The sequence below is a fragment of the Chroicocephalus ridibundus genome, chromosome 20, assembly GCF_963924245.1.
Source record: "Chroicocephalus ridibundus chromosome 20, bChrRid1.1, whole genome shotgun sequence".
NCBI classification, from domain to species: Eukaryota; Metazoa; Chordata; class Aves; order Charadriiformes; family Laridae; genus Chroicocephalus; species Chroicocephalus ridibundus.
The window spans coordinates 2,415,263-2,440,051 of NC_086303.1; the positions used below are offsets into that span (position 1 = coordinate 2,415,263).

The 24,789-nt window shown below is 48.4% G+C and overlaps 2 protein-coding genes across 4 annotated transcripts in view; one reads left to right on the top strand and one right to left on the bottom strand.

Annotated features, from left to right (window-relative positions):
• Positions 1–861: 861 nt before the first annotated feature.
• ETV7 (ETS variant transcription factor 7) lies at positions 862–8,251 on the bottom strand. Its single transcript, XM_063356448.1, has 8 exons — positions 7,627–8,251; positions 5,556–5,673; positions 5,102–5,266; positions 4,707–4,814; positions 3,692–3,883; positions 3,238–3,380; positions 2,781–2,881; positions 862–1,853 (listed from the first exon to the last, which is right to left on the bottom strand). Exons 1-8 carry the CDS (start codon positions 7,630–7,632, stop codon positions 1,742–1,744), a joined length of 945 nt encoding a protein of 314 aa, XP_063212518.1. The 5' UTR covers positions 7,633–8,251; the 3' UTR covers positions 862–1,741.
• Positions 8,252–8,342: 91 nt separating this feature from the next.
• Positions 8,343–24,789, top strand: part of KCTD20 (potassium channel tetramerization domain containing 20) — a 30,483-nt gene continuing 14,036 nt past the window's right edge. Inside the window, exon 1 of one of the 3 annotated variants that reach the window (XM_063356309.1) lies at positions 8,343–8,438. Coding sequence is in view for 1 of the 3 variants with exons in the window: in XM_063356307.1 (XP_063212377.1) it covers positions 20,414–20,424 (11 nt within the window). In the remaining 2 variants the exon portion in view is untranslated. Of the gene's footprint in view, positions 8,456–20,296; positions 20,425–24,789 lie in introns of those variants that run through there. The other 2 variants (XM_063356308.1, XM_063356307.1) reach the window with 2 other exon arrangements.

The window sequence follows — 24,789 nt, forward strand, 5'->3', positions numbered from 1 at the left end:
TGGCTGGGTGCTGGGTAACCTCCAGCCCCTCTCCTAACAGAGATGTTGACCTCCCTTCCTAGCTAGGATGTCCCAAAGGCAGTGACACTATGCTCTTTTACCCCACTACAGCTTCTTGTTTCCTTCTCCTCCATCACTTGACTCAACAAGCACTTGTGTTTTGCCAACGAGCTGGTGATTTTTTCTGGAAGCGAAACTTCTCAGCCAGTGTTTCCGGAGATGATGTACTGTTGACGTTTTGCCAACCAGCCACCACGTGTCTCACCACCGTCCTTTGCTGCGTACGGTCCACCACCATCTTCAGGCTCCAGCTAATGGGTGTAAAGTGGTTTTGGAGGAGCAACACCAGTTACAGCCAAAGGGACTGTAGTTTCAGGTTGGCAACAACCGGTTTTGGTGGAAACCTCAGTCACCGCCCCTTGCTAAAGTTTTTCACAAGACGGACATTTCCCAGACCCATTCACAGCATCGCTGCCCCAAAAGCCGGTGCAGCTCTGAGACGGCACTTTGGGCTTGGGAGAGGGTCCAGAGCAAAAATACAAGGCAGCAGGAGAAGTTCTACAGTGGGGTTGGAATGAACTCACCTTGTCCTATCAGCCACAAAACACGACTTTGCCTCACGAGCTCTCTCTGTGCTTGTCCACGGAGCAAAAAACCACCGTGTCTTTGCGCTATGTTCACCCATCTGTGAGCAGCTCCGACTGTCGCACTCTGGTTTAGGGGCTGCCGAGCTTGGGGACAAGTTCTGTGCGCTCACAGGAACTGGTTTTAAATGAGGAAGGCTCGGATTTCCCAGTTTCAGACCTTCAACCAGCAAGAAGTGGGTTTTCAACTGTACAGAGTCACAGAATTTATTTCCTCAATAAAAAGCAATCTGAAAATATTAGTGGATATTTTTGGATTTAAAAAAAAAAAAACACCGACAACACAACGTACATTTTTCCTTCCAGGTCACTTACAGTGCCTGGGGTTGCAGGAATTCCTGCTTCGGGCTCCAGGCAAATACCCACGTGTCTGACGAGGAGCTTGCTCATATTCATTACTGGCTTTGTTTCTTTTCACATTATTTAGTCTGATAATTACAAAAAGCACTACATGGAGGGAAAGGAGTTAAAACGAGACCCAGCTTAGGGCATCCGTGCAGCCCGGAGCTCCAACCAGGCCTGATCCAGGCGGATATTTCAGCACACTCCCACCCTTAATCACAGTTGCAACCCCAAAGGAGACAGTGAGGTTACAGCGTAGGGCACATCTGCAGCGTAAATCCGGTCTCAAATCGGGGAAATGGCTCAGATTCAGAGCAGCGCGTTCACGCTTAGGGCCACCGCTTGCTCCTACAGCGCTTCGGGAGATGTTTGACCAGGAGCACGTGCTCCGCTGCTCTCCGCTCCGCACATCTCGCTGCAAGAACGGAGCAGTCTTTACCAGCAAGTTCAAACCTTGAAGACAAGCATCAAAATTTACAGAGCAAAAATGTCACGCTCCCTCCCCGAGCACCAAAGAGAAGCGAGCAGAAGCCCGGCCCACAGGTTTCGCCTGCGCTTTCGGGGCTGGGGGACAGTTTCTGGGTGTGTTTTGCTAATGAAGCCCCAGAGATGTCACAGCTTTGGCTCAGGGCAGGTTTTGAAATCCAGGACCAGCTCTGGGGCCTTCTGTCCAGGAGACGGAAGAGACACCAGCACTTCCCAGCAGAGCAGAAATCTGTCTGCGATGCGCTGAAAGTGCCACTTTCAAAGACTTCCTATGGTGAAACCTCCAATGGGTCTTCTTTCAAATCCTCATGGTCCTCGTTCTCCAGCTGCTCCAGTTTGCTGGATTTCTCATGGATGATCTCCCCAGGTGTCTTCAAAAATCTGCAATACGTATTTTTAAGGGCATGTCCAAGCCCAGCCCCAAACCAGGCTGTAAATGCTGCAGCCCTTGCCCTCATCAGCTGAGCTCTGGAGCTTGGCAGAGGGTATCTGCCGTCCCTGGGCTCTGCTGGGGATCCCAGCTCTGGCTTTGCACCCAGGGTGCCCCAAGCCCGGGGAGACAAAGCTCGGCGCTCATCGGCCCAGAGAAGGGGCTTTAAATCCAAACTAGCCCCAGGGAAGCAGCCAGCGCCGAAAACAGGAGGCTCACAACTTATTTCCACCCCTTCTTCTGTCTGGAGATGGACTTCAGACCTGGTGTCACTGGGGAACAGGAGGGAAGTTTCCAGCTCAGCTGGGCTTGGGGACAGGAGAGCGGCTGGATGCTGGCCCTGGGGCAGGCTGCTGGCCCACAGCCCTGGTGGGACCCAGAGCCATGGTGGGACCTGGAGCCATGGTGGGACCTGGAGCCCTGGTGTCCCAGCTCCTGGCTGTCACAGGAGAGCAGCTGGACACAAACTCAGCGGGGTGCTGTGTTTGCAGGGAAGGATAAAAAGAAACAAGCCAAAAAGCAACCACCGAGGTGTTGCAAAACTAAAACCAGCTCAGGCTTTTATACCTCAACACAAAGGCTGGTTCCAGCTCCGAGACACGCACAGCCGCTGCGGGACACCTGGGTCACTGGGCCAGGCTGGGACCAGCCCCTGATCTCTTTTTGCAGCACCACAAACCCAGAAGACAGACCACGTCCCCAAGCTTTACCCCAACATACAGCAAAGATGCTGCAGCTGGACCAGCTCAGTCTGGACCATCGAGGAACCAGCAAGATGAAGCAGCTGCCAACATCTGGAGGCCACCAAAGCCACCACCTTCCTGTGCTCCATCCCCACTGTCCCAGGCAGCTCGTTTCTCTAATCTGCTTCATCTCACCTGAACAGCAGCTTCTGCCCTGGCTCCTTTTTGATGATGTTGAGTTTGTAGTAATGTCTGAGCGCTCGCGACATCTTTTCGTATGTCATGTTCATCCGGTTCTGGAAGAAGAAAAGAACTGGGGGGGAATCTGAGTAAAAGCAAGTGCCAACACCTGGCTTGGGGCTGTCTGCAGGAGGACCATGTGTGGGACATTCAAGGTGGGTCTTGGGCGTTGCAGGCTGTGGTGTGGGTCTCTAACCCAGACATGCTTCTGGGTCCACAGCTGTCATGGTTGGCTTTCCAGAGGATGAGAAAGCCTTCCTCTTTAATCACCCGGAGTTTGGCACCTCTCAGTAGCTCTGTGCCCACTCCGTCTCACCCTTTCCAGTCCCTGTGCCACCAGCTCTGGGGAACACATCATGAAGGCGACATGCAGAAGCCCAGGAATGACGAATTTGTTCTCAACTGCAATTACCTTGTGGTTCCCCCAGAGCTGGGCAAGTCCGTTTGGGTTAACGACCCGGAAGACCTTGGCTTCCTTGTCTTCCCATTTGATGTAAGGCTCATAGCGGCTGTCGGAGAGGAGCTGGTACACGTAATCCCACAGCAACCTGCAGTCTGAGCGTTAGTGGAGAATAAATGGTCACAGAGCTCCCACTAAGGCACCTATGCTCCAGTAAGGGTCAATCAGCAACAGGACTGCACGTGTTAGCGCTGATAATAAATGTAAGAAGAGCCCAGAGCTCACGCACAGCACGTCCACCGCTAAATCTCAAAACACCAGCAGGAACTACAGTTTTTCAGGTAGGGAAACTGAGGCAGGGAAGCACCCACTGATGCATGGAATAAATGGAAGGGAGACGGTTGGGCAGACAGGACAAAGCACAATCTCATTTCCCCAAGGAACCCGGCTATAAATTCAGATTTACCTGCAATTTTCCCATCCACCGGGGCTGACAGGGTCGTCGGAAAAGAGCAGATGGCCTCTGCCCTGCCGCTGCCCTCCCAGCTGTGATGGGAGAGGTTCAGCGGCTCCGGGTGGCTGCAGGACACAGGCTGTTCCGCACAACCCAGGCGGGAGGAAACAGCAACTGGGGCAGCCTCAGGTCTACAGTCTGTGCCTGGGAAGAGGAAAAAAAACAACTCTATAGTGCACTATGGCAGGTCCCAGGAGACCCAAAGCCCTGAAACACATGGGGAGGGACAGCCCAGGTTGGCTGTCAGCCCAGAACCCGCCCAGCCAGAGGAGGCAGGTGCTGAGGAGAGCCCAGGATCTTCCTAAGGCAGGAGCAGCAGAAGGGTCAGAGGAGATGCCAAGTAAGGTGAGGGTCAGATACAGGAACGCTGGAACAGGAGAAGGCAGCAGAGTACAGGCACTCCCTTGTAAACCATTGTGGAAGCTTAAGATGTTCATCACCCTACACCTGAGCCAGCAGAAGAGCCCAGGAAAGCAGTCCCAGAGCCACCACACTGCAAAGCCAGACCTAAGCCCGCCAAGGCCTCACCTGGGACCTCTTCCCACCCCACCCATTGGCCCAGAAGCTCTATTTAAACTCAGCCCTGGCCTCTCAGCCCTTTCCCACCCGTGCTGCAGGAGGACTGCTCTCCAGCCGTGGTCATGCCTCTGCCTGGCTATTAACCCCCCCATCCAGATCTCAACTCACAAATAGACTTCCTAGTGTAGCCCATGGCCCTGCTTGGTCACCGTGGACACACCTGGTGATCCCTAGACCTGATTCTGACCAGACCTGCTTCATCACTACAAGCTTTCTTGATGCCCTGGACTTTGTTGGACCTGGCAGCCATCTTCAGGACCATCCTGCTTGCCTTGCTGAGGTACTGTGGGATGGGTTCAGCTGGCTGAGCTTCAAGCCCTGGATGTGTGCGACCCAGCGTAGCTGAGGGCAGGACAGCTTGATGGAGAGCTGCCATTCTCCATCATACCTTCCTCTGTGCTCCTGGCCTCCCTGAAGGGTGAGCTCAGCAGAGGGCTGCACACGAGAGCTCTTCTTTGAGTCTTAATGTACTGAAGTATTTCATACAAAACATCACCTGCAGGGAAGGAAAGTCTGCTGAGATGATTCTGTGTTATAGTGGAGACTCTCAGTTGATGTTGTTGCTTACATTTCTGGGCTACAGAGCAAGAGGTTACTCCCCATCCCAAAGCATGTGCAGTCCAGGTGGACTAAAGGAAGGAGGAGGGTTGTCCCTGTTTCCAGCACCCAACTGGCCAGGTAGGGCTGAAGCCTGGTCTGCTGGGACCCATCCAGCCCCACTGAGCAGGGCACAGCTTGTGCCGTACTTGGATGGTCCTCAAACACCCTTGCACTCGGTCTAACCTGAGCTGGGAGCTCGGTATCTGAAGTCATCCTTGGTGAGGATGCACAGGGCTTTGCCGTTCATTTCAAACTTGCTTTCGTCCGTTTGCCGAAGGGAATACTCTTTCTCAGCCCATCTTAGCCAGTGGATCACGTCGTCCTTGCTCCACAGCGAGGGCTGGATTCCTGAAACCAGGGGCAGCCTCTGAAACAACTGTCTCCATCTTCAAAACTGCGGAGGGGCAGGGGGGGATACTGGTCTTCTCCATCACCAAAGTTTCCCTCTATATTAAGTACTCACAGGCCAAAACCCCAGAGAGAGAAAATGGACCCCGACGACTGGTCCGTCTTGTGCCCCTCAACAGCAGGGAACGGTCCCTGGGTGGGACACCACAGCTGTACCCACCACGTCCCACTCTGTGGGAGCTCCTTTTTTTTTTTTTAAGCAGCGTTGACTTGCTCAACATCTACTCACTCAGCCTGCCGGGAAGCGTGAAGATCTCCCCCTCGCTGATGGGAGTGTGCCTGGCCTGGGACGGGGCCGGTAACGAAGCTGCGACAACGGGGCTGGAAGAGCTGACTGCCACTTTACCCTGGGGAAAAGAGGTCAAACACATCAGTGGGGGAAAATTCCCAACTCCAGACCTGCCTTTGCTTTGGAGATGCCCCCACCGCAGTGGTCACTGCTCAGATAGTTTCTAACTGGTTTCTCGGAGCAGTGTCTGCAGCTCTTCCACACTGGCTCTGGATCCTTTACCAGCTCCAGGATGAACCTCTGGTTGCCCAAGACAGTGTTAGTGGCCAGATCCTCCTCTCTTTATCCAGTTCTTTTCTTTAGCGGAGGTACCTGCCCTCATCCAGGCTCTAGATGTGGGTTATCCATCCCCACCACCCCATGGCCACAGGGAAGCAGAAGATGGAGCCAAGACTGGCAGAGCCCGCAGTGCCCGTGCTGGCTCCCGCTTCCTGCAGGGTCCTCAGATGCTCGTTGGACATCCAGGGGTTTAGGACAGCGCTTCAGTTCTTCAGAGTTGTGAAAATACAGACAAAATTAGATTTTGTCTTAGAAAACTCTGTATGAAGGGATATCTCTAACTTTTCCCCTAGGGATCATTTGGGCATTGGTGGAAATGGCCATCCCCGGGTCCAGAGAGATGTCCACTCGTCTTGCTCTCCTGCCAGTAAGTCCCAGCTCTTCAAGAATTATCCTCCCTCTCGGTTGCTCATTAAGGACCCCCTCCAGCCCCACCGAACGGGTGAGATGGTCAGTGCCGGGAGGAGAGGCAGCCCCAGCACCTCAGCTGGCCTTGGGGGCGGGGGGGGGGTCTCAGCATCACCCCCACTCTGGTCCCGGGCTCTCGACCAGAGCTCCCGCGCCAGATCCTGCCGTCAGCCCCATCTCGATCTTGAAACATTACTGGCAGCCAAGCGGGTAATGTTTCCCCTTAAAAATCTATTAAGGCGAATGCCAGCGATTTCTCAGCTTCGTTCTCTGGAAAATTAACAATTTTGCCTACAAATAGTATTTTCCGCAGCGCTTGCCACCTCCGGGCGCTTCGATACACCCTCAGGCAGACTTTCAGGGGTGGTTTGAGGATGGGGGGGGGGGTGGGGGTGTCAAGGAGCCGAGAGCCCTGAAAATCAGGGGGTGAAGAAAAAATCACAAGTGTGCAGGTGGTGGTTGGGCACATCTTAAATGCAAAGCTGGTGTCCCCAAAACCGGGAGCAGGGGAGATGGGAGCAAAACGCTCCGTCCCCCCTCCCAGAAAAACGCTTCCCTGCGATGTGGGTAAGTTCTAGCGGGAGAAAGGGGGCATTTTGGTGATGGGCGAGGGGTTTTCTTCAGCCGGATGAGTGCTAATTTTGCTGCGGGTGGGGTAACGGCTGCTGGCTCTCTGGGGGTTGGTGGCTTCAGCAGAACGAGGGGCCGTGTAATAGCGTGTGAGGGAAAGCAGAGAAACTCCAGTACAAACTCTGCGCAGGCTTGGTGGGCAAGGCGAACTCTTTCAGATTCGCTCTAAGCGATAAGCTACGGGAAAAATAAAAGTGAAAGAAATTAGCAGTGGATTTTGCCTAGAACTCCTCCAAAAGGTGTTTTGGTTTTCTCCCCTCGGCGTGACTCCCTTACAACGAGATTTAGATTAAAAGCAGACCAAATGTTTGATATTTTTCTTGCTTCTGCAGATTTCTAGGGCGTGAGGCGCATTCTTAATTTTTATTACTTTGTACCAATTTTGTGTTCTTGCTTTTTTTTGTTTCCCTTCTTAGCTGCTTTCCCACCGTTCGGAGACGGCGCTTCCTTGCTTCAAGGGGAAATATTGTCCTTGGAGGGTTCGAGTGGGAAAGCGAGAAAAGGGGGGTGAAAAGGGACCCCCCCAGACGTGCGGGAGCAGCTTTCGGCTCAGTCCCAAATGGGGGGGACGGAGCCCCCCAGTCCGCTCCCGGCTCCGTGAGGCGGAGGGAGGGGTCACACACACACCCCGGGTCATTAACTTCCAGCCGCTAATTGAGGGCGGGGGGGACGGGACCGGGCGGGCAGCTCTTACCTGCATCCCCGGTGGCGGCGGGCGGCCGCTCCCCGCAGCGGTGCTCGGCGCTGCCCCCGGCCCGCTGAGACCCGCGGCTCGGCGCTGCCCCGGGACGGGCGGGTCCCGGCGCTGAGGAGCGATCCTTCCGAGAAACGAAATCGAAACGAACCGGAGCCCCGGGAGGCAGGAAAGCGGAGGGGGGCAGCGCCCGGGAACGTGTTGTTCCCTTCCCCTCCCGGTGCCGTAGCCCCGCGTCCCCTCCCGCACAGCCGCCGCCTCGGGGGGCCCGCCCGCTGCTGGGATCGGGACGGCGCCGGTAGGCGCAGCCGGCCCGGGGGTCCCGCTGTCCCTGGGGGTCCTGTTCTCAGACGCGCTGCCGGAGGACGGAGGGATCCCGGGATACGCCGGGATGGGCAGTTGGAATATTTGCTTTTATCCCATTTCTCCACCGGGAACGGCCGGGACCGGACAGCGCTGTTGCCAGCGGGGCCGCAGAGCCCGGGGAAGCACGGGGGGGCCCCGGGGACAAGGGGGAGCCGGCGGGGTAGGTGCACACCAGCCCGTGAGCACCGGGCCATGAGCACCAGGAGGCGCGCCACAGCGCGCGCGCACCGGGACACGCACGCCCACGGCCACAGCGCGCGCTCCGGTACGCACACGCCGCTCCGCGCGCGCACCGGTACGCCCCACCCCCTCCCGCTCCCTCGGCTTCCCATTGGTCAGACGCCTCCCAGCTCGGGGCCAATCGGGTAGCGGCATGGTAGGGGGCGGGGCCTAGCGGCGGGACCCCGCCTCCGCCTGCCTGAGGGAGCGGCCTCGGCGGGGACGCGGTGAGTGAGGCCTAAAGGTGAGGGGGGCGCAGCCAGGGCCCCTTCTTCCCCCTCCGTGGGGCCTGGGGTGGCCTATGCGGCCTTCCTGGCCCGTGCGTGGGGTTTGTGGGGGGCTTTAGGGGCCTTCCCCGCCCTCTGTGGGGCTTGGGGGGCCCTTTCCGGCCCTCTGTGAGCCTTGACGGGGGGGGGGGGGCTTTAGGGGCCTTCCGGGCCCTCCCTGTGCTTTGAGGGCGGCTTATGGGGCTGGGGGCGCCCGTTGTGTGCTCGGGGGAAGGCGGGGGGCGCTCAGGGTTCGGGGGGAGGCCTTCCTTGTCCCCTGCCGGAGTTGAGGAGGATGTCGGTGGGGCCGAGGGAATGTCTGTGGGGTGCCAGTGGGCTCCGTTGTTCTGTACGGGCTTCTGTGGGGCTGCCCTTCCCTCCGTTTGGGACGGCGGGTGTGGGGCCTTCCTTGCGTGACTGAGGGAGGGCCGTCTGTGGGGCTGGGGATGCCTCCCCCTGCCCCGCGTTTACTTGGAGAAGGGGCCTCCTCCCTCCTGCCTGTGTTTGGCGAGGGGGTGGGACTGTTATCCCTTGAGTTGGTGCTGCGTCCCTGCATCTTTGGCACATTACCCCTTTTCCCTGTGCTGTGTGGGAGGCCTCGGGACCTGCTCTGTGCCCAGTGCCCTTTGGTGAGGCTGCTACTTGTGACCACCACCCCTGGCACAGGAAACATCCTTCTCTAAGGGTCCTGCTTGGTCACACTGCCCTCCTACGCACCTTCTGGGGTTGTAGGCTGGTGCATTACTATTCTTAAGCATATTTTAGTTTATCTTCCCTTTCCTCCCTCCTTTCTGGCCCCACTGTGCTTTGAAAGGGAGCAGGAGTTTCTAAGGAGTTTTCCCCTAAACAAGTGTAGTAGGTGAGACCTCAGCCTGCGTCTGCTTGTAGGCACCTTTTTGTGTCCTGACTTTTCCTGTCTCTGATTCTGCTCTCTCTGTACTGCCTTCTCAGTGACCTTAGGCTTTTCAGGGAATGGGTAATAATAATGCTAACAGTCTTTGGGCATAAACCTGGGAGGCTGAGAACACACCTCTGTAGGGAGAGTGTTTTGGATTACTTTGTCAGGGTTGCTACAAACGCAAATCCTGTTGAAGCAGTAGGTTTATGGCTTTAAGGCAGAAAATTCACTTGTGCTCCCTGTGCCTGTCTTATCCTCACCACAAAATCACAGTCCTTCCTGCTGGCATTAGCAGCAATCGCAAACTGTTAATCAGAAGGAGATTGTGTCCTAGGAATCAACAGAAAGGCTCAGCTCTCCCTTTTGAGGTGTGTCCTTGTTTACCCCCATGCCTGGACTGTGAGAGACAGTCACCTGGATTTAAGGGTTATGAATACTTCTGCCCTCAGTTTGTAGAAGCATTTTTTGTGATGTAAGCATCAAAACAGTGAATTATTTGGCTCAAAAACTGTGGGCAACGTTTTTGAGCCAAAAACTGGCAAAGCTGCTTGTAAGAGTTGGTAGTTATTATTCTTCAGACTGGAATTACACATACCTTTATTACAGTGGAGCAATTTTATTTAGTGAAACAGTCAATTTTTACTAAAATAAATAGACTGGTACCACATACAACCTCTGTGTCACTAAAAAAATGCTCACTTGCAAAGCAGCCTGTACAACGATTGCTTATACTGGCACAATTGTCTTTATTTTCTATAGCATCCACATTAGAGGGTCTTCTGTGGTCTGATCTTATGGTTGAAATGGAGCAGTTTATGTACACTAATCGTAAGTGAAACCTGTGCAGAAGATTGTGTCCAGACTTATTTCAGCTCCTCTTAAAGCAATTAAGAACAGGTTGAAGTAAGTTATGCTTTCAAGGAAATAAGCGTGTGCCAAGTTAGCTAAATAAGTGTTTGTTTTAAGATAGACTTATTTGCAGGACATGAAATGCTTTTTGATCTCTTTCAGTACTGTCTTTTGTTGCTAGGGTTGAAGGGCATGAGTTTTCTGTTTCATTTGGGCTTAAAAGGAATGATCTTTCTGGTAGGAGTTAATCACATAATTTTATTTTTGGGGACCTTTCTGTTTTGTACTTATTCTGTATGTAGTTGAGTGGACTTCAGTGGGCCCAGTCAAACTGCAGGTGTCTACCTGGAAGAAGTTGTAGTTGAAAGGACCAAACTGGTTATTTATATACTTCTCAACGGTGGTGAGACACAAGTTAGAGCAAAGACACTTGAGGTAGATTGCATGCACCTACAGGCAGTGAAGCTGGTTGGATTTTGGGGGTTTTGTTGATGGATTTGGTTGGGCTTTTGTTTGGGATTTTTTTTTTCTGAAAGGTTTTATGACAGTTCTTTGGGTGGAAGGTAAGATCGTAGTTCCAGAGCCTCAAAAATAGGAACCCTCCTCACTGGTCATAATTGTGCTAACAGAAATGTATCATCTAAGATCCATGTGAATGTGGTCAACTTTGTTGGATGTGTCCAGTATAAAATTACTTTATTTTTCTGTGCTCCAGAGGTAGCCTTACCTGAGCTATACACGACAGTAATCTTTGCTTCCTTCCCCAAGTATTTTCAACCATCAGAATAGAGAAACCTTCTTCTTTTAGCTGATTTGATCATAAATCTGATCTTGCCTCAGTCTTTTTGATGTGCCTTCATATCCTGGCGTGTTCAGTCTTGCCTTCTCTGAGTCCAAGAGGTTTCATAACCACCTGCTTTGAGTTTTCTCTTCAGTATATTGTGACATTTTTTTGTGTGGCGATGCAGTCTGTCTTTACAGGTCATAAGAAGTGAGAGTCACGTCTGGTTTTATGAGTTGATGCTTTCAGCACAAAGTTTGGGGCATGCTAGGATGTGTTTGTCACTCGGCCTCGTCTTGAACTCGTTCCGTGTGCCCGTGACAGGCAGCCAAGTGTTTAGTTCTCAGTGTAGTCAAAGGAAGCAGAGTATAATACTGTTTAAAAGTAATGCTATTAACTCCACTTTAAATACCTGAAAACCCTTAAGTAGAAAATTTGGGTGTAGAGAAAGGTAAGTAATACTTCACCCTTTGTAATGAATTTGCTCTAAGACTTTAGTGCTGTATAGCAATTAACAACACCTTTGTCCCCTTTTGCCAAAAGCTGTGATCATAAAGGAATACTGGCCAAGCAGTAGGTAGTAGTGGTATTGTATTAATAATTGCATCACAAAGTTGCAGTCCTGTTATGAAAGTCACTGCGTGATGACGAGCCGACTCAGCAGGAGAGTAACTTGTGAAGGGAGACTTGCAGAGCTACCTGAAGCAGCACGTACCCGCGCAGCCTCTCTGCGTTACGTGTTCTTGCCAAAGACGGTGTCAGAAACTCTTCCTCCTACTAGAAAGCAAAATCCTGTTTAGTAAGTGCAAAGTGAGCCTCCCTAAAACTTTAGCTTGGGAACGGGCTCTGGGACTGCCGCTTTCTGCATAAAGATCCCAGAGGACTGTGTGGATAATGAGCTCTTTCTTTACAGGAAAAATGCTGAATTGGTGGTTGCTGATAAAGGCCACTTCAGCTGTCTAAAGGATCTCCTGATTTTTAAATGAATTGCTTAATAGAAAGTAAATTTAGCTGGAGGATCAGTTTTTTGGAGGACTTGGCCAGGCTGCTGATGAAACCCTCTTTGATTTCGGGTTTCTGATCCCAGCATCCCCTCCGATTCCAACATTCCCAAATTTTAGCTTCTGTCCCATAGCCCAGACTGATCCCATCTGTGTTCTGAGGAGCTGAATGGCCTTCCAGTGCTTGTTTCTTACCAGTGTCTGTATAGAGGAGCTGGGACTCATAATCCAGGCAGCTCAGGTGAGATGGATCCAACCCCCTGTGCTCCAGGGTAAATAGGGAGTTCTTAAGTATGCCCTGTGCAGCCCTGCTTTATCTGGGGAGATAAAGCTGCTGCTTGCGGGGGGAACACCTAAAGGAGAGACTCCATCCAGCCTGCAGCGTGGAGGAAGGCAGATTAGCAGCGTGAATATCAGAACTGCAGTTTTTTGAGATGGGAATGGCTAGTGGCTGATCTCTTCTGTGGAGCCTGACATCCCGATTTTGGTGCCACATGTTCCTCAGAGAGGCTCGGGCAACTCACAGCTAAGATGGAGCCCTGGTTGTGTCTGTGCATGGTGAGAGGAGAGGCCAAGGAGCAATGGTTTTGAGGGTCGAAGGATATCCAGCTTTCCAGAGAAGGGGGTTATAACAGAAGGGCAGAGGTGAGGAACGTGTCCTGTAGTCTCGAGTCTAGAAGCAGCGGAGAGAACTTTTTTATCAAGGCCTTGTTAGCTTGTACCCGTAGAACTGGTGACTGGAATTCCTTTGCAGCAGATTGGTGACCGAACTAGGCTGCGTTGTGTTGTAGCGGAACCACAAAGGCAGAGCAAAGTGGGCTTTCAGACGGCTATGTTTCAGGAGTCTGTTACAGGGAAATAACTGCAGACCCTGTAGGTAACTTAAGTCCTGGGACTTGCCTTCCCTATGTCTCGTTTCATAAGCTTTCATGGCAGCTTCTCCTCCTGTCTCTTGTTCAAGTTCTAATTTGCAGTCGTGATGTGTCCTCTAACCTGAGCACAGACCATATGCTGACCTGTATATTTTTTGGCTCTGCTTGTCAGAGCACAAAAGAGGGCTAGGACTTTTGAAGGGCAGCTGTTTTGCGAGCACAGGCCTGAAACTGAGAAGTAAAATCAATGGCTGTTTGTCTTAGAAGGGGCATTTCACCATGGGCTGTAGTCACTGAAGTTCAACGTTCAGTAACTTTTTCTGCAATGGCTGGAATTGCTTTTTCCCTGGCTTCTGCCCTCAGAACAACCTCAAATACGTTATGTGCAGCTATTAAAATTAGTGTTAATCCACAGATTGCTCCTTAGCGTGGGAATGCTCAGTTACTGCATCAGTTTTGCTTCTGAACACGCAAATATAGTAATATCCTTGTGAACTGTAAATTGGAATAGGTCGTATGTATCCCCCTGTCAGAGTGACTGGAGAACTAGTCAGCAATTTACTCTGAGAATAAAAAAACTGCCTGGGATCCAATACTGAAATAGCCAAAAGAAGCAAAAAAAAATGGAACGAGGAAAATCGAATAAAGATAGAGAAATGAGAACACAGCTCTGTGTGTGTCAAGTCTGCCTCTGCAATTTGCGGACAAATAATATGGATTAAAACTTACTAGCCAGACTTTCAGTGTCAAAAGCATGTGTTCCAAGAACTGGGAAATGAATGCAGCTACCAACTAGCACTCGTAGAATAGTGCTACGTCCCTGACCCCTGTGTTGGGACATAATAGTTTAGTCCCTTGAATCGGAGAGTTTTCAGAAGGAAGTAGAGCTTGGCAGCCATAAAAATAGCAGATCTGGACCTTGTGCCTAATGCTCGTCACAACAGAGCCGTGCGAGGACGTGCAAGTCCGGTGGCAGCCTGCTCTTGTGACAGCAGTAAGAAACGGTGTACACTAATTAGTGATCACTGCTGCCTGATAATGCTTCTTGTACATAAAGTTTTGACAACATTGCTTGGAAAAACAGATTAGGCAGGCAGAAATAGCAAGGCCACATTTAATAAGAGAAGGATTTCCTTAATAAGTAGAATTCTGAGTCTAGAAAGTGTAGCTGGGTCTCTTGGAGCCCAGCCCTGTGGCTCATTCTACTAGGGCAACAAATGGTCACCTCTGCTCAAATTAATCTGTGAGATCCCATGATGCTGTAGGACGTCCTGTTAGCTGTCTTGATTAAGCACGTACCCCAGCTTCAGTGATTTTCTCAGTTTAATAATAATTAACATTATCTTTCTCTAAGTGGTATCTGGTTTATAGCTTGAATGCCTGCAGTTCTTGCTTGGGGTGTTCTGATAGCCTGGAGGAACTGGAGTGAAAGGTCCACAAAGGAGGTGAGTGGGGAAAAGGCAGGGAGAGAGGAACTGTTTGTAGCCACTGGGTTACAGCAGCTGCAGCAACAGAGTTTCTGGTAGGACTGGAAATTAGCTGGGTGGATTTTCCAAGCCTCCCAGTTTGCATGTGGTTCATATCATCTGCTAGCTCAACATAACTGGAACCAGTGATGGAAGAAAACATCATAAGGAAGCTTTAACGTATGTGAAAGCTAGCTCACTTCTTCTTCCTCTGAGTTGAGTGGATTAAAAATCATGACGTTGCATAATCTCTAGCCATGGAAAAGGTTACGTCTGTCTGGAACGTTATCTGCCGTAGCAGTTGGTAGTTATGAATGAATACCCTAATCCATTGATATAAATGTTCTGGCAGGCGCTTGCAAACCACCTCATACTCTAGTGCTTTTGGAGAAGAGTGCCCTTCATCAGGTGTTAGTGACTGATACAGGCTCAGGAGATGGAAGTTTACGATAGCAAAGGCCTTTTATACAAAAAAATAGTCTTTTTAGAAAAAGACTTTACGGCATTTGTTGGGAAAGAGTCTTTGGAGATTTTTCAAAACATTTGCCTTATTTTTTGTAACCATATTCAGGAGGTCAACCAAGGAATAGAAAAGAAATAGAGATTATTTAATTTTTAGTGAGTGCCAATTTGCAGTTACAGTTTGACTTGTTACTGTGGAGTTTCTCTAATATACATGAGCACAATCTTTTTTCTTCTACAGTCTGTTTTTTATAGGATCTACTTTGTTCTTTTTCCTTTCAGACAGACTGAGTTGCAAATAAGAAAAACCGTAAGATTACTCAGTGATCTTCAAATCAGATGATTCAGGTGTATTTGTGAAATGGTTTAGCTTTAATATAAAGCACCTCAAAACCTGATTTTTTTTCTAATCTCCATAGTTTCTGTGAGATCCATTCTTACGGTGTGTAAATTAGCTGATGTTTGAGTCATTTTGGACTAGACAGGTTTTAGCTTTTACCCTTAATGCTGCTCATCTCTGGATTAAGCTGTACGGCACAGCAATTTAAAACCTTTTTGAGTATGATCGAAAGCCATCGATTTGGATGCTGCGCTAATGGAGAAAAATATTGATCGCCTGCATTTCTTGGGCGTGTGCGAGCAGCAGGTGGGAGAGGAGCTTTCTCGTTACCACCTTCCAGAACAGTCCCGTTTCCCATCCTCTAACGGGGCCTGAGCGTGTGTCGGCCACCCCTCCCTGCAGCAACCTGTCCCTTTGCAAACCTAGGGGTGAGCTGTGGTCAGACGGGCTCTTCTGGCTGCTGTTTAGGGGTACAAAAAGGTTGCTGTGACTCAGCTCTGCGTCATTTCTCCCAGCCTGCTTGGGATGGTCGTCCCCTCGCAGGGCCGCGTGATGGGGCTCTCTCGGAAAGACCTAAATGAACATATTCGATAGTGAGGAAATGCGTTGACGTGCAGTTTTGCTGTCAAGCTTGAGGAGCGGTGATAAACAGCTGGGTTTGAATGTGCTGCGCAAGATACTGAAGTGAAACCAGTCTAATTATGTCTGTTACCTAGTGTTGGGTGAGGAAGGGGGAAACTGGATTTCTGTTTACTGGTAATTATAAAGCCATGAAGAGCTTAGTGCGTTAGGGCTGTGCTATATTTAAACGGTACCCTGTTTGTCAAATGTCACTATTACAAAATGTCCTTTGCCAAGATCATGGGGTGAGCCTCTCCTTTTAAAAGCTGTTTTTGAAACTCTCAATTGTTTTCAGAAAATTGGTTAATATGCCATGGCTGTGGCATCTGTATCTGTCTTCACTTTGTGCTCTAAAGTCATTCCAAGACCATTTTAAAGGTGTTGTGGACGTTTATGGGAAATGCCATTTCACCACTTGCAGAGTGGAATTATTACATTTCTGAGAGATGAAACTATTATTAATGCAGAAAATAGACTCTCCTCCAGTCTCTCACCCTGTGTGTTGCAGACACTTAGCGCTATCTTTAATTAGGAGACTGTCGCAGCTGAATTAAAAATAACAATTCAAAACAAAACCTCCTGTGAACTCGGGCCAGGCAGATTGACAGCCGTGAGACTTACAAAGCTTTACTTATCCCCAGAGCGGCTGGAGCCCTGACAATGAGCATCCCAGCACCCTCGTGCTGGAAGAAGATTCACCCGCTGGTGTTGAGTGTGCTGAGGCTCCTGCCCATGAGAGGTTTGGTCCAGGTTTACCACCAAGCGGTTCACTGAGGGACGGGGGTTTCTGGGAATTATCTCGTCGCGTTGACTGCCGTGTTGAAAATAGCAAACTCGGCTCACGCAGGCCACGTTAAGAGCTCTAAAATGTCACGGTTTTGGTCATGCCTGATCAGGATTGAGTGGAAATCCTAAGGTTAGAGAGAGCTTCTTTGTATATTAATAAGCCCTTTAATTAGCAGGCTATGCAGTAAGACCTATCTTGTTAAGGATTCATTAAAATCAGGCATAAGCTCCACTACTGGAATATGCTAATTTCTTTGTGAATCTCTTGCATTATTCAGCAGAAGAGATGAATATACCTCACAAGGACAGGCTTTGAAGGCTGTTTCCTTGAAAGAAGTAAATTTTTAAAAATCCTAGCCTTTCTTTTGCTTGCTGTCTTTGAGATAAACACTCACAAAGCCAGCTGCAATTTTGGCTAGAATATTGATGGGTTGCTTGCTTGTCAAATTAAAAATGAGCCGGAGTGGACTGGTCTGGAATACATTGCAATTTTAGAACTTTCCACTTTCAAGAGCGACCTTGTTCCGTGCCCAAATGGGCACCTTTCCTCTGCACGAACACCTCATTATGTGTTTTGAAATAGGCATCGCTCTCTGCTTTTTCGATTTTGTATTATTCTTAGTGGTGTTTTCCCCTTTTTAAAGTTACACAAAATACAGCTACAGTTGCTGGCTAATTTAGCTGAAACATGACACCAGCCAAATATTTTTGTGAAAGAATTATTAGTCATATAAGAAAGAATGTCACAGAATATTCTTAGAAAGTGTTATAACTATGCTTGACATGTAAAATATTTATCCAGACATGTAAACAAAGTAAGAGGTGTCTTGCCAAGGTACCATTGTAAACCTTAGCTATTTTGAAATCTTGAGCAAGATGTTTTTCAGTTCTTGAAAACAGGGTATGGAGTTCTCTGCTGACATAAATTGACAGAGTGCTAATGGTTGGCTTTACCCAGCTGAAATTTTAGCCCCTGCTCTTGCCTCCCTAAAAATAAATCAAGATGTGCTTTCCTGAAGAGCTGCAATTGTGCTAAATAAAACTCTGTTTATTTTGGTTTCGGATTACTGTACTATTACTTGCAGAGTTTACTAACGTGGCTGCCCTCTAAAAGGTAGGCCTTACGTTTGTTTTGCTTTTTGTTATTGTCTGTATCTTAATGTGAATTAAACAACCTGCTTGATTTGGAGAACTCCCTTGTCTCTACAGACAATACTGATAGTCTTCCCTCTGCTGGTGCCCCTGCCCGTAGGGAGCATCCCAGCCCTGTGGCCAGACGGGACGGCTGGAGCTTTGCTGCCTTTATCTGAACTGGTTTCCAGCGACTTGCCCCGCTGACTGCTGGGGTGAGATACGGCAATGCCCCGTGGGGATGCCAGATAGCTGCCCTGGCAGGAAGCCCGTGCCAGCCCGGCTCCTTCCAGAGTTAGGTAAAGCTCTCCTGAGCTGGGTTGTGACACTTGAGTTTTGCCAAGCCTGGTCCTGCTCTTACAGGCTGGTCGCAAACTGCTGCTGGACCTTAAATTGCTGACAGCAGTGCTTGGCCCCCAGCAGCCGGGCCCTGTGCTGCGGGTGGAGGGGCTGGTTTGCTGCCCTGTGCCCTCCTCCCGTGCCCGGCCCCCTCGCACAGCCCTCCAGGCCCTGAAACAAGCAGAGGGGTGTAGGTCATCAGAGCTTATTTGGGTCCATCAGTAAGCCCTGAGCTCCTCCTGACTGTAGTGCAGTTGAACTGGAATATTTACTTTCAAATTTAATTGCATTTCATTAATCAGTATGCAGCTTTCCTGGTGGTTTGTTTTTTTTTTTTAATGCTGTATGCTCTGTTATTCTGAAATCTCTTTGGCGAATAGCTACTCTAACTGCATTCAACTTTCAAAAATCTGCCATCTATTGTTAGTTTTTCAAGTTGCTGCTATGTAATTGGTTAAAAATGAATGGCAGTTGGAGTTGTAGCAGATGAGCTGGGAATGAGTTAGCAGTTACTTGTTGGGATCCCTTCCAGAGAAGGAAGGTGGAGTTTTAAGCAGCTCGCAGCCTCTCTAAAATAAGAGTCAAAGCAAGTAGCTGCTTTTTGCTATGGGTGAAACATCAGCTAACTTTTTGTAGGAAGCTAAAAGCTCAGTAAGTGAGGAGAGGAATTTTTATTTTTTTTTAGTCTGCATATTCTCTCAACCAATGTTCTGCTGTAAAATAATCCACTCATTAAAATTGTGTATTTCAGTATACACTGATTTTTTTAAATGTAGATCTGCATCTCAAGAGGGTCCGCACTGGATAGCTGCTATGCCGAAAGCAAATAGGGTAGTTTATCCTTTACAAGGATATCCTTTACAAGCTGCAGGCTGGGTGGTGGTGGTGGGACCCTGCATGGCAGGTCAAAATTGCAGGTGATGGTGGCAGCAGCTCCAGGTCCTGGGCTTCAGACACTGCGGTTTCTGGCTCTCCTGGGGCCGCTGTGGTGAAGGACGCAGGGGGGTTATGGTGTGTTCAGTCCCTCAGGTGTGAGCTGAAGTGTTAATTTGTACCCTCCTGTCTTGTCCTTGCTGATTTTGGGGGTGAATGCTCTACTGCGTGCCTTGAAAGCGCAACGAGCTGCCTTGACCTTGAGCATCACGTGCTCTGTGTGGAGTCTTTATAGTCCTGAATGAAGGCAGCCCGCCTCACCTTGTGTGGGACAGTACGCCTCAGTGATGAGAGGCCGTTGTTCCTCCTTTTCATCCCCCCAACCTCCTTAGCAGGTTACAGGTGATTTATTGCACCTGTATCTGGACAGATAATTGGGTATTAAAGAATTAAAAACTTTTCCCCAAACCAAAAGTAATAACAAGTGCTTGCAATACCTTATATGTATGTACGGTACAATCATGAGTTAGTAAATCAGTGACAACTTGTTTTTATTATGTTGGATCTGTTGGTTTGTTTTTAAGATACCTTGTAAGGCATCGTTCCTTAATCAGGTGCTCTGTAATGATCAGACTTTAAAACTTGACAGTACACACACATGCTTTATCACTGGCGTGAGTCAGGATGGAAATAGTTTCCTACCTCTTCAGCTTCTGTTTGCAATAAAAATGATGTATTATTGATGATATGGGATATATTTAATTCTGTTGTTCTGTGAAATGGTGTTTGGAGCAGTCTCTGAGCAATCCGGATCTATCTTGGGGCAAAGCATTAAGAGCAGTGGAGCAGAGCGAATAGAGGGAAATATTCCCAGGTGACATAAATGCATAACGCCTCTGCAGTGCTGTGCACAGGCACCCAAGCTCCGAGGGAAGAAAGTATCTATTTGGGCTCGTTAGCAATGCATCTTGAGGGGAATTAACATATCAAAATAACTGATTTTATCCTCCATTACCGTAAATTTGTTTGGGCCCAAGTCCAAGGTCTTCTGGACTCAGGAGCCTGTGTGCACGTGGTTGGGTACGTCTTCAGAAATTCTGGTAGTTAATTCCCCTCTGCCTGCATGAGGGCTGTGTGGCAGGAGTGTATTTAACCGTACGGCATGCAGGGTTTAATAAAACTGTGCCTTTTCTACCACGCGTTTCCTGCGAAAACAGGCAGACCCAGGCAGCTGGGGAGAGAGACTGGGGAGGGCGGGGGGGGGCTTTGCTGAAAACAGGAGGCTTAAAATAAAGCTATTTGTTGCCATACAGATTTTTCTGTTTATGAATCAGTTCGGGGGGGGGGGGGGGGAGGACTTTTAAACTGAAATATTTACATGAATCAGACATCTGGGCTTTGGGGGAGTGACCGTCGCTGCACAAACAGTTTAAACTCTGAAGCTCTGCTGGGACTCTAGTGCTTCCCACTAGTAAAGCAGGATTTGGGGATACTGGTACCGGTAGCGCTGAGAACACATGAGCCGCCAGTAAGTAAGGAGCAGTGGCGTCTGCGAGGGGCTGCTTGCCAGGGGGGTTGCTCCAGAGTTACCGTAGGAAATGCGGGTGATTGTTTCTCTTCAGAAGTTCTGATCGCGGCAGGTACATCGGATTTGGGGTTAGAGCCTTCTCAGAAATACTGTTGTCCTGCTGCTTTTTTTTCCTATAGCTTGTCATCGGGAAGCTTGGCTTCTTCTAGTGCAGATGTAGGAATTGGTGTGAATTTGAAACCAAGTTAGATTTAACTGCCTAAGAAGAAAAATTGGGGGGGGGGGGGGGGGGGGGAGAAAATAGCATTTTAAAATCTGAAGGCTTATGGTACGTCTTTTATGCTTTGTTAAAACATGGCTTTTCTTCTGAAAGCTTTGTAGGTGGTTTTGTAGCAAATGGTGGGATAGAGCATACAGGGCAAAGCTCTTGTCTGCTGCTGTTGCTTCCGTGGATTTTTATGCAAGTATTTGTAGCTTAGTCTAACACAGGTGAAGACAAAGTGTAACTCGTAGCTGTCACCTGGCTTAAAGCTTTATTTAGCCTAGTATTCTGTATTTTAGCAGAGGGGCATTTGTTTTACCTGTCTCTAGAGAGGAAGACCCTGCTTATATTTGCAACAGCTCATCTTTCACTGGGGTTTTTCCCCTTACCCTGGTGAGATCTGCGTGCTCCATCCTCTGCCTTGAAAAGGAGGTATATATTGTGTGTTGGTGCGGCCAGCTTTATTTAAATTGCTAGTATTTAATTTAATCAGGTAGCACTAGCAAAGATGCCATTACTATAGTGTTAAGCTCTTTATGAGGATTAAATATAAGAACTATAATTTTTCAGGTGACTGTCTTAAACTCAATAGTGTGAATAGTGGAAATAGCCTTTACAGGTTGCTTGTTCGTGCTCTTTAGCACTAGTACCTTTGAGCCCCATGGGGCGGAAATAGCCCTAGAAAAGCGTTAACCTGTTGCCTTATTCAGAAATTTTGTTCCCTTCTGAGACAACCAGTGACAGGACAGTATTGGATTCACTTCATCTATTTTGGTTGACGAGGCTGCCACGGTGTAACTTGCCTATTTTGGAAAAGTCACTTCAAGTTAATAAATCTCAAGAAGTTTTCGGCGTGTATTAGTCTCGGTGATTACAGGTTGGCAAAAGAACTGATGCTGTCGGTGTGGGGCGCTGATGTGGGTCAGCGCCATCAGCAACGATGTGAGCTTTTTGGCGTGTAAACCAGGCGCTGGAAGAACCTGGCGAACCCTGGGTCTGAAATCACGGTGTGGATGTGCAGCGTTAAACCATTAAAACCGTATTGCAGACCGTAGTTTTGAATTGCATTTGAAGAAACAGTGGATTTTTGTTAAGACTCAAGTGAACGAGTAAGTCTGTAAACTTTGCTAACAGTGAAGCACTATGCGCAGAATAGGGGAAAACAATCAAGCATTTCATCAGCCTTCTTGCTGTCTCTTGCCAGAATTTGTAGGCCGTCCTGCATTGCATCAGTCCTGCTGGACATTATTTTCCATCTATATTTCGAAGCCAGATGGAAAATGAATCCTCTGTATATTGATAGTTATTTCATAACAAGGGAAGAGCCTTTTGTAATGTGCCTGTGCTAGTTCAACCTATAAATCACCCTTTTATTGTCTGGTTTGTTCATGTTTGTAGCAAAAAACGAAGCAAGGATCATTAGTAGGTATGAGAAAAGCGTATTAAAGGCTCCAGGTAGATTTTTTTATCTGATGCAATTTGGGCGAATGCACTCTTACCTTGTTCTCCTGTGGTACAGGCGTATCTACAGGTGGCAGTGCGTGACCGACCTCAGACCTGCCGAATCTCCCATTGCCTTGAGCATCCCTTGTTTGAGCCACACAGGACAGTGCCTGGGGCTCGGGCCCTTGTGCCAGGAGGTCCACTTGCCCAGGGCAGCCTGGTGACACCAAGTTCCCTGCCCGTGGGAGACTTCACATGTGGCCCTTCACCTTCTGGAAGAGAATAAAAACTCATCTCCTAGACAAGTCTTATGCTTAAAAGAGAAATAGTAAGTGAGGAACCACATTTGTACTTGACTACTGAAAAAAATATTTAAAAAAACAAACAAACAAAAGAACAAACCGCCTGCTAATGGCTGAGGGACAGACCCTCTGAATCTTAAAATGTTCAAAGACTGTAGAATTTGGCCGAAAGCAGGGAGTAGGATTTAAAAGCAGGATGTGTCATTGCTTCAGAAATGCCTTTCTTCCATTGTGAACTGTGCAGTACTGACAATGTGGGCCCATCGCTCACTTTTATTTTTGAGTAAATAACGAATTGCGATAGGCTTGTGTTTACTCCAAGCAACTTGTAAAAGGAAAGGCAGCTTTTTGCACTCTAAACTCTAGGCGAGTTTTATACAATTTATACTGAAGATTTGTTTTAATAGGCAGTTTTAATACTTATTTTGTGTTTTCCAATTTCCTAATGGTGCTGGTTTTTCCTCTTCCAGAAGGGAACAAAGCAGAGCATAAGATGGGAAGCTCAGTCGAGACTAGAGCAGACGCAGCCTGGCAGGGTTTTTTCCAGTGCCCTTCTTCTGTTTCCTTTCCGTACTTTTTCCATTTTATTTTTTAAAATCTTCAGGGACTCCCAAGTTACAGGTGCGGGAATGAACAGGAGCTGGGGCCAAAATTCCTAGGGTTTGACTCCAGACTCACTCATGCAAATTCAAACCTGCTGTTTTCAGTGGATTTCCTTCATATTTACAGAATGAGACCCCAGATCTGTTCTCAATCTTTAATAGACATGAAAGTTTTACTTTTTGCCTTTCTTTTTAACGGTTGGATTGCTCTCATTCTGCACAGCCCTCTGGAATGCTTCCCTGCAACCCGGGAATTTTTATTGCTGCTGAGCTGACAAGCAGTATGTTTTTTCTTTCTCTTCCTCCCTCTTTCCGGGAAAGTATGCATCTGATGATGAACAGCGAATAGTTTTTATGAAAATTAGAAAGTTGCATTGCTGCCTACTTGCCAATATGATATTTTTTTCATAGCAAGTTTAATCCAAATTCCAAAATTGCGCAGGGTGCACGAGAGCAGAGCCAGTGGGAGGGGATGAGTGTGAGTGGTGAGTAGTGCATGAGAGGGGCTGGGTTTACTAGCCCAGCGCGGCACAGGGCTGACGCAACTGGGCACCGACTGGCCTCCAGTGGGCAAATCCACACGTTGTGCGTGGCACAGCAAAGCCTTGGCCAGCGGATCTCTCCTGGCTTGGGTATCTCTGTGCTGCACTCCCTGGTGTGGTTCAGACGTACCCCGTACTGATTCGCTAATCCTTATGTACAGGAAACGCTTCTCGTGATTTATCTTAAGCCCGTGAGATTTCCCGTTGTCTCTCCAGAGGAGGAATTCAATCACTACTAACTTATTTTTCTATTTTTATGTTCCAAGGAGATGTTTTAAGAAATTAATGCAAGGCTAAACTTCTTTTTTTGAAAGGTGTGCAATTATATTAGAAACACGTCTTGTTCCAAAGTAGTAGACTGTAGAATTAGGTCAGGCACACCCTGCATGTGCGTGTTTCCTGCTTGCTCATATTTCTGAGAATAATTGTACATGGGAATGTTTTTGTAGATTTAAAGGAGTGTTGTCACCTTAAAAATGAGTTGTTTGGAGTTTTATTTAAGTCATCGTGGTTACGCTGTGGTTTAGGAAGAGAGGAAGATTGCTAACCATCTGATTCACTCGCTCGACGTGCTGGTCGTTATTTGCCGTTGGCAGACTGAATGGTGAAGTAAGGTTACTCACTTCTACTATTTTTACTCTCTTCTGACTTCCTTCTTGTCATGCCAGATGACAGTGAAGCAGTGCATAAGCTCTCAGATGTTACAGTAAAGGGCTTTACTCTTAAATGGATTTTGACAGCTCAGCTTTTCGTGATTTTCCTTTGAAGTTTCTGTGAATTTCTGCAAACTTGATACCTAAACTATTCTATAATGGCTCTTTAAAACCAAAAAAAAATCCCAATGGTAAGGATAAGGAACAAGTAATATGATAAAAAGCTAGAAACCAGCAAGTCACTACTGATGTGTTCGTTATCTTTTGCTTAATAAAATGTCCTGCATGTAAATGGGTTTTCTCTGCTGGCCATGTTACTGTATTTGAGTTTTGTTTCCTTGCACACCTACGTACTGTTTATGTTGGTCTGCACAAGTTAAGCCATTCAGCTCCTTCCAGTAGCTGGGTGAGAACTGTGTACCTTGGGAAGTGGGTTTGGATGTGCCTCAGATTCGTTAGGAGGGGGAAGGATAACGTGATGAAGATCGTTCCAGCCTTTTCACGTTCCAGTAAGCTTCCTTCTTTCTCAAGAATTACATACAACAAGGATCAGCCTCTTTA

Coding starts and splice junctions, on each gene's coding strand:
- ETV7 (XM_063356448.1), bottom strand. Junction 4,815..5,101: donor ATACCGAGCTCCCAGCTCAG/GTTAGACCGAGT, acceptor CCTTCCCTGCAG/GTGATGTTTTGTATGAAATA. Junction 3,884..4,706: donor GGCCAGGAGCACAGAGGAAG/GTATGATGGAGA, acceptor TCCTCTTCCCAG/GCACAGACTGTAGACCTGAG.